At 40.7% G+C, this 8,988-nt stretch overlaps 1 protein-coding gene across 1 annotated transcript in view; it reads right to left on the reverse strand.

Moving 5' to 3' along the window:
- Positions 1–6,353, reverse strand: part of prickle2b (prickle homolog 2b) — a 102,524-nt gene extending 96,171 nt beyond the window's left edge. Inside the window, exons 1-2 of the mRNA XM_042502522.1 lie at positions 6,198–6,353; positions 4,784–4,869 (exon numbers count right to left, since the gene is read on the reverse strand). Coding sequence (XP_042358456.1) covers positions 4,784–4,869; positions 6,198–6,239 — 128 coding nt within the window. The 5' untranslated portion in view covers positions 6,240–6,353. The remainder of the gene's footprint in view (positions 1–4,783; positions 4,870–6,197) is intronic.
- Between the last annotated feature and the right edge of the window lie 2,635 nt (positions 6,354–8,988).

Raw genomic sequence — 8,988 nt, forward strand, 5'->3', positions numbered from 1 at the left:
CATGATAGTTAAATCTAATGCTGGTTTATTTATGTTTACCTTAGCAGTGGAGGGATAAAACAAGGGGAAAACACAGTGAAATGGCACACGGGAAGAAGCTGGCAAGAGCAAGAGAGAATACGTAGTGCAACAGAGTAAGAGGAGAACGATGGGAGGCGACAAGTTCAGCCCAGCCCTGTCTGAGAACCCAAAGGTCAAACTATGATTTATATCGGGCCTTCACAACTCCCTGGGTTTGCATTATCTGTGAACATCAGTCATACATCACATGACCCCACAGACCTGTCAAAATATAACCCCCACAAAATGAATCTGTTCCAAGTGACAAAGACAAAAACACACCATTTACACAATAAGGGCACAGCTTAACATGTAATTTGCCTCCTGACCCATTTGAGTGCCATCACAGATGTTGCTGCTGCTTTCTGCTCCAAAACAAGCCCAGGAGCGAGACAAGACAGCAGGTTAGGGAGTGTTTTCACCCCTGGAAACAATTGAGCAAAGAGGCTTACCATCTCCATGCAAACACGCAGACATAGCTTCAGTAATAAATCTGATAAGTTTCTATTGTGTGGCACTGACCACCAATGGCTTCTTCTTTTCTCTCACCCTCCCTCACCTCATACTGAGTCTTCTTCTTCTCTGCCGAAATAGCCTTTCATATGCCTGGGCACCCTGACAGTTTTATTTGCCAGGCTGTCTTGTTAACACAGTGAATAGCAGGGGCCCGCCTGTGTTATGCAGATCAGACTGGGTTACCGAGGGGACAGACGTCAGCAAGCCATTCAGGGACGGGTTAAAACTCAACCTCAATCCCTCTTGTTCTACCGCAACCATCCTCTTTTCTCCTCCTCCTCTAACCCCCTCACTGCTGCTTTTAGACAGCTAAAGTTACGGCTAAGACCCTTCTGCATACAAGCGTGGGCTTTGTCCAGCGCCAGTCAGCTCTGGCAGCCTGAACTAAACCTTTAAATGGAGTTTTATGTTGTGCTGCTGGCCGGAGGAAATGAAGGTATGGTAAATGGCATGATCTCATGGCGTAAATTCTCCTTCGTAGTCTGATTGGTGTCTGGACTGACCTAACCCTGCCAACAGGTCAAGTGTAGCCTTTTAAGCGCACATTAGACGCAGCTCTAAAACACACCGCCATCATGCAGAAGAGGGTCATGTGATCGGGGCGATCAGGTAGCACGTTCACACTCAGGGTACATGCTAATAAGCCTGGTAATGAGTCTCATTAGCACAAGGAAAATCAATTGAGCCAAAGGCAGGCATTAATAATTCAGGAGGAGCATGCTGTGCGAGGAGAATCCACTCCGATAGCCAACCTGCCCACTCAGGTTACTGGGTTACACACTGACACACAAGCAGACAGGTTACAGAAGCTCTTCTTTCATCTGTCCATTTTTTTTTTTTTTTTACGTTGACCAAAGCGGCCAGGGGGTCCTTTTCCACTGTAACTTCTGCCATCTTATCCAGAAAGATCTCAAGGGATGCTGAGAGAAGAACAGAGTCCAGATTCTTCTACCAGGCCTTTAAATGTGCACCATCTAGATCCGGTGACTTGCCTCTGTCATTGTGAAGCAGCAGCATCGCTACAGCAAACTTCCGTCACACAGAATGAGACTGCTCACCGTGCAGACAATCCTCATTTTAGCCACTCGCAAAGAACTTTTTGTGCTTTCAAAGTTTGCAGACACAGGCCACTGCATTTAACATTCACATCTGAGTCAAATAACATCTCCTGCAAATTCTTGAGGGTAATGTTTTGGTAGGCCTGGGTGATTTTAAATACCCAACCCTGGCTCCTCTCTTGACTCTGAATGGGAAATGCCTCAACACACTCAGTCAACTTGCTATGAAAGAGCGGGCTGAACCCCCCGGGAGTTTAGCTCAGTGGAAACATCTTATACAGAGGCAGTACAGAAGAGGAGGGGAAGAAGAAGAAGAAGAAGAAGAAAGGGAAGGGGGAAAAACAGTGCTTGTACTATATAGTCATCTATTGAATATTTAGAGAATCATCAATATTTTAGTGATTTCTGAGACAAACATGTTAAAAGTGCGGTGAACACTGGGGCTGTGTAGTGTAGCTCAGCACCATTCACTGTAACTTAAAAATTCTCTCTTTGAGCTCAACAAACAGCACGTCTACCAACATGCATGAATTATACTGCAGTGGAGTGTTGGAAAACTGGTATGAAAATATATAATTCAAGAGTCTGATACAGAGGTCATTATGTACTTGAACTCCACTAATCATATTTTAGTGTCGTAATTGCTTTACAAAGGATTTCCAACCTAACAACAGGGAGACCCCCAATGGGTGCCAAGATTAATCTGAGGGTTCTTATCATTTTTCTTTTTTTTACACTTTTTCATCATTTTTGTTAAATAGGCCCACTTTTACCATATGATGTCTCTTGATACCCTTATAATGAGAAAGAGAAATTAAGCATTGGTCAAACTGCTAACAGCTCATGTCCACACTAGCCTGTGATAAGACAAAAGCAAAATAATGAGCTGGGGGTCTACTTCACCTCCATGTAGTGGTTATTGTAGTGTTTATTAGCCACAACATTGGTTTAGATCATTTTCTTTTAAATATGCCAAATAAAATGTAAAAGTAAGAAAAACAAAACCAAAATGCCCATTGGACATGTTCAGTAAACAACATAAGTATTTAATGTCCAAAAAAAAGAATAGAAGCAAATGAATATTTATCAAATCCTACCCCTTTTTCTCAATTTATAAAAAAAAAAAAAAAAAAAAAAAGACTTAATTTTAAACATGAATATTCATTTTCGGCCTCAACATTCATCATACACACCTCCATCAAATCAAGAAAAAATTAAGACAAACAAAAACATTAAGACAAAACATTGTTCTTTCTAACTAGAACAATTCGTCCTGGCAAACAAAATTAATGTCCTCCAACTGTTGGCAGTCAACCAACCTAATTGTGGTGCTGAGTACTTCTCTCTCTCGCATTCTCTCAGCATACTGGATATCTGCACCAAACATTTTGGCAATCGATGCAAACATGGTAGTGACTGACAGACATTGCCCTCCATAGAGCCATACTGCTTGTGTGGCAAAAAAAATGATGCCAGTGATTTGATGACTGACAGTTTTCCCCCATGAGGAAAAAAGATAAATCATAGGCTACCAGGCAGAGTGCATGTGAGTTTGAGAAAACAATAATCCACACGCGCCATGATGACTTGTTGCATTTACATAACAAAACCAAATCCATTTGAAACTGTTGTTTTTGCTTTAGAAACAAACAAGCAGCATCTGGTAAGTGACCACAGACAGTATGTGCACCTTCATCACCCTCATCTCTAACCTCTCTAAGTTTTCTCCACAGGAACAAAGACATGTTGGAGCCGTAAAACTGCCACAAAGTCAGGCTTCTTAAGGCTGTGTCCACTGACAACATTTTATTCCAGTATGTCTGAGAGTAAAAAGTTGACTTTTTATTGTGGGACTGCAAAGACAGGCAATTAAAGGCTGCATTCCTGAGCCTGCCGTTGCCCCTGTAATAGTTTACTTTACAGCAAAGATGGTCTTTATGGTTCAGACCCTCCCCTTCTATTGTGGATTCCCATAACAAGAGAAAATGCCTGATGAATCCATGGCTGCCAGTTAACTTTGAAAAAGCTGGCTCCAACCTGGCTGACCTTTCTTTTTCTCCTTTCTTTTGCTAAGACATTGTAGTGTTATGTTATTTATTCTGTGCTTATGGCTGGAAAACTGGTATTAAGAGTAATTCTGGTGTGCTACAGAATAAAGTCATGTAGATGGAAATAAAATTAAAACTGAATTAAACTTTTTTTTCCTCATGCTACTGCTCAGTTTTGTTGATCTTATAACTTTGGCAAGCAATCCTCAGTGTTTCAAGTCAAGCAGCTTATTGTGTTCCACAATTACAATGTGGGATTTGTAAATCAGCACATAATGTGCCTTTGGGTTTTGTTGTTTCCACAAACTGAGCTTCAGCCACTAAACCACAGACAGACACCAGTATAGCTCACAGCATCTCTATTTAGTCAGTGCTGCTATAAGAGTGACCTTGTTACCGAGTGTTTGGTGCTTATAAGAATCAGCTGATACAGATAAAGTAACAGTGTCCTGCGCTCTCCTCATATAGTACAGTACAGTATGTGATGCTATTTGTACCGCATTCCTAAGACAGAGTTGCAAACATTAGTCACACTCCTTCACACACTAACCTGAACCACCTGTACTTCAGAGCAGGATTACTTTTTATTACAATACACGGTTTGTTGCGCAGTGTAAGTAAATGTACATCCTCCCAGTTGTGACAGAGAGATTGTAGTGGCAGCAGGCTTGAATCCTCACTGCTGCATGATTGGTCTCTACAGTAAAAACTATTATCTTAGAGCACACAGGGGAGAACAATGGTTTCTTCACAGCAGTACGGATGGCTGGCTCTATTCAAAGTACCTGAAAAGGTTTCTCGTGAGTGCTACTCTACTTAAAGAAGGAACCCTACAGTTCTTTTTAACATATATCACAATGTAAAATTACCTTGCCAAATTGCTGGTGGCTTTAACAACCGCTTACACGTCACGCCAGAGCAGAAAATGATCATTATCGTGCATTCACTTATTGCCAGCTGCACATTCACATTAGATCACAAGAATTCATATCAAATGCATGCATATCTTTGGCATGGAAACACCTGTACATCAAGAAAGAAAACTGGATGTGTGCGAGCATTGATGTGACTTTGGTGCGTAGAGTAAAGCATTGCCATTACCTCCACTTGTGCAGGGCAAAGCCAGGACACTGTTCTCCACAGGCGACGCAGGGCTGTCCTCTCTGTGGCTCATCTGAAGGGTTCAGCTTGGGAGAAACAGGAACAGGAGATGACGGGTACGTTAGATAGTTTGTATCAGCTTAGTCCATTTAGACGACACTGCCGCTGAATGTCAGAATGTAACTGGCAAAGTGGTGACTTTCTTCTATGAGCAACTTCACCTACTGTATTCCTCTAAATAATTTTAGAAACACCAGAACATACAGTATTATGTTAAAGTATAACATATATTTTCAAGCAACAATTTGCCACAAAATAAAAATACTTTTTTTTCATCTCACCTGTCGCACTATTTATCAATCTAGATTATTTTGGTTTGAGTTGCCAATTATTGGACATCACGACTGCCTTCTCTTCAGTGTAATGGAACTAGATGGCAATCAGCGTTTGGGGCTTAAAGTGCCAAAAAATACATTTGAAAAACTCAAAAGAGATGTCTCTTTCCAGATATCATGATCCAGTTTCTCAAGATAATCCACATACCTTGTTGGGAGCAGTTTCATATAGGAACTATTTTCTTAATACGGAACTACACCTGCCAAATGTATCACAGCACAAAAGGAAGAGTGCATCTATTGCAAGCACACCTAGCATCACTGAGCTAGCTAACATTACATCTCAACAGATGTGGACCCCTTTAATGTTGACATCTTGTGCTGTCCCGAGCACAAGCCTCTCATCCATGAGTAAATGCACACTTCCCTCTGCGCAGTGATACTGTTGCCAGGTGTAGTTTGCCAAAAGCAAATGCATGAAATTGCTCACAACAATGTCTGTGAATTATCTTGAGTAACCGTGTCATGATTTCTTGAGAGAGACATTGCTGTTGAGTTTTTCTAAATGTGTTTTGTGGCACTTTGAGTACAAAATCCCCAACACTCTGCAACTGACACCAAAACAATCTAAACCGATAAATAGCTCCAAGGGTAAGACTGAACAAAAGGTATTTTTGATTTTGTCCCTTTAAATTGAGTTGTATATACAACCTGCCTTAACTACAAGTGAAAAGTTAATTAAAAATTAAACAGCTACACGCAATAAATCATTTTGGCTCTGAACGTTTCATGTCTTGCATTCATCAACAGAAGCCACTGGTTGAAACAGAGCAAACATATCTTTCATCATGCTGCATGCTGCGTTGTTAATGAGGCTCGTGCCAGCGTTATCATAACAGAGCAGATGTAACTTGATGCCCTCAGCAACAGGACAGAGCAGACACACAACAAGGAAAACTTCACATCAAACTAAAATAAGTCGCATGCGTTTTTTTTGTTTGTTTTTTCCTCAATTAGAGCCCCAAAACAAGTAGGCACATGCGCGACACCAAACCTGTAACTTTGTTTTGCATACCTACCGATCTGCTGGAATCTCTCCTCTTATAGCTGCGACTGAACATGACAGGCTGATCTCAGGACAGTGAAGGCACAGTCAGCTACTGGCGACAGCAAAAGATGCACCCAGCAAACTGGAGATGAGTGTATGTTTGTCCTCACGACTTTTTCAAACGCACTGAGCCCCGGCTGCAGTCCTATCCTATTAACCCGCCTTCATTAATGGATGGAGCTGTTCCGGATTGCAGCTCCACCCTGTTTCCCTACAGCCAATAGAGGACCAGAGAAAATACCTTTGCAAAGAGAGAGGAAAGACTGTAATCATACTTGGACAAAAACAGTGATGCAGTGGTTAAATGAGGGTGTGGGCGAGTAATGACGTCCAGTCTGAGAAAATCTTAAGGCAATAACAGACCCTGTAATCACTGAGGAGATAATTGTTTTCCTTCAAACCTTCTGCCTTTACATAACCGGTTTCCAATTATTCAAATTGCAAGGCGAGAAAGCAAATATCATGATGGCAAAAGATTCAATTTTAAAAGCTGAATACGTTCAGAAAACACTTTCACATTTTGAAGTCGCTGCTGAGTCACAGTGTAACATAATGCAACCCTGACTCAGGGACAACACAGTATTCTCTGCTCCTGCTCCCACTCACATCTTTTACATGCCAATACTGTCCTACATCTGCTCTCTCTCTCTGTCTCAGGATGTCTCTTAATTCACATTTGTTCACAACAGATTAATTGCTAACCTCTTTTCAGCTCACAAGAAACGTCCGCCATGTGCCCCATGGGGCGTTTTTTTCTTCCCGATGGTCTGACAGTGTTGACTCTCTCCAGCAAGTGCCCACTATTCATCACCAGAGAAAAGGCTTCGGTGACAATCCCTCAATGTGAGAGAGCTTTGGCTCAGAGGCACTCTTCCACCAAGATGTGTAAGACACTTTTTGTTCAGGGCTGTGCTCCAAAGCCTACCATGCAGCTCTGTAAGCCTCTTAAAAGTTTAGGTACGCACAATACTGGCATGACATTGAAAGTTGTGGATGGATCTCTTATTATTGGACACACCACCTATTTTCTTTTCCTTTTAAATAGAGTGGCACTAAAAACTAAATGTCATAGCTGTCTATAGACGACCCAGACTTTCCTGCTTTACTGCTGGAAGGTGGAATTTCTGAGTGAATCTTATAATCACAAATCACAATCACACACAGTATGTGAGGTAAAATGTATCTTGTGCCTAGCTTCACAAAGCAACTAGAAAAATACAGTAGAATAGATTACTGCAGAATAGAACATTTTACAAAAGAAACAATGAAACAAAATAACACTACATTCATTATTTTATTTCATTTATTTTCTTCTGCCTATTCTGCAAAGACAGATAGTGTTATAGTCAATAACTATGCTAAAGATAAGGTTGAAATGCAAAGTTTTACTGAAAAAAATTTCAGTATATAATGACTGCAAACCCTAGACTAGTTTTTCCTCTGACAGGGAGGTGGTAACGCTCAGGTCTCACCACAGTAGCAAAAATCTTACGACAAGGTTCATTATGTGGCTGTTCTGAAGCTTTCAATGGTATCATACAAAATAAAAAAATTATAACTACGCCAGCTGGTTTTTAGGCCACTTGGGGGCAGCAGAAACAAGCTGTAAACACAACATTTACATCTTAAAATATATTGAAATATCACCTTGTATGTTGGTAAACAGTTGCCTGTTGCATCAAGCAGACAGAGCAGGATTAGCATTCATTTAGAGTCATACATGTGTCCATCTGGCTAACCAAAAATGGTGCTATGAGAGCAGTGAGAGTGAATATAAACACTAAAGTTGTGGGCTGATAACCAAAACATTTGTGATATATTTGTTGCTTAATTGGAAATCAGCTAAAAATAAACTGATTCTAATGCAACACACTGATGTGATTCTATACAAATATTTTGTAGCACCATTTCTGTCTTTTACTGAAATGTATCCACATCAACTGAGAGGATGTGTTATAAATAGATGTGATATTAGTATAACTTTAAAGCTGGAGCTTTTGTCTCCCCCCTTGGACAGTGATAGTAATTACATAAACTGCTGAAGTACGCCTATGACGTATGCCTGCAGGTGAGCACTCTACATTGGGTACAGGGGCACTCGTCCAGTGTTTTTTTCTAGTGTAATCCTTCCTCTGAACACTGAGCTTCTTTTTTATTAGGAGCAGAAACTTTTCCTGGACACTTCTTAGAATTTTTCTGCCACAGCTTGTGCCATACTCAAAACTGCTGCTCAATCACTTGTCTCTCCAATAGCTATGATCACTGCGGCTGTCCTTTGTTTTGTTTTTTTTTATGATTATCTCAAACTGTCAACATAATAGTATTACAAGAAAAAAATCACAGTCACTCACATACAGATGAAGCAATGACAATACAAAACACAAAGCAGTGCCAAATAGAAAAGGACAACAATAACAAATTTAGCATGACATAATTAAAGTAGTCTCTCGATAGCTAAATAGTCGTTCATTTATATGTAAAAGTCAGATTCTAGCTTTAAAAGCAATCTATAGAAGAACAAAGAAAGTGAGTCTAAATCATGTTTTCTGCTCCTCACCCTCTTCTGAGGAGTTATTGCTTTCACATTTTTTGGAGTGAGAAAAGCAGAACAGCAGCAGCAGGTGCTAAGGTGTCACAGGTCCACAGAATTGAGACAAAGCAGCGAGTTCTCGTCTTTGTCTCAAGGACAGACCTGTTGCCCTGAGACACTCAGCCGCACCGGTTGATAAAAAAAACAAACCATAAAATAAAGTATCCTTGTC

This window comes from Plectropomus leopardus, chromosome 2, assembly GCF_008729295.1.
Source record: "Plectropomus leopardus isolate mb chromosome 2, YSFRI_Pleo_2.0, whole genome shotgun sequence".
In the NCBI taxonomy this organism is placed as follows: domain Eukaryota; kingdom Metazoa; phylum Chordata; class Actinopteri; order Perciformes; family Serranidae; genus Plectropomus; species Plectropomus leopardus.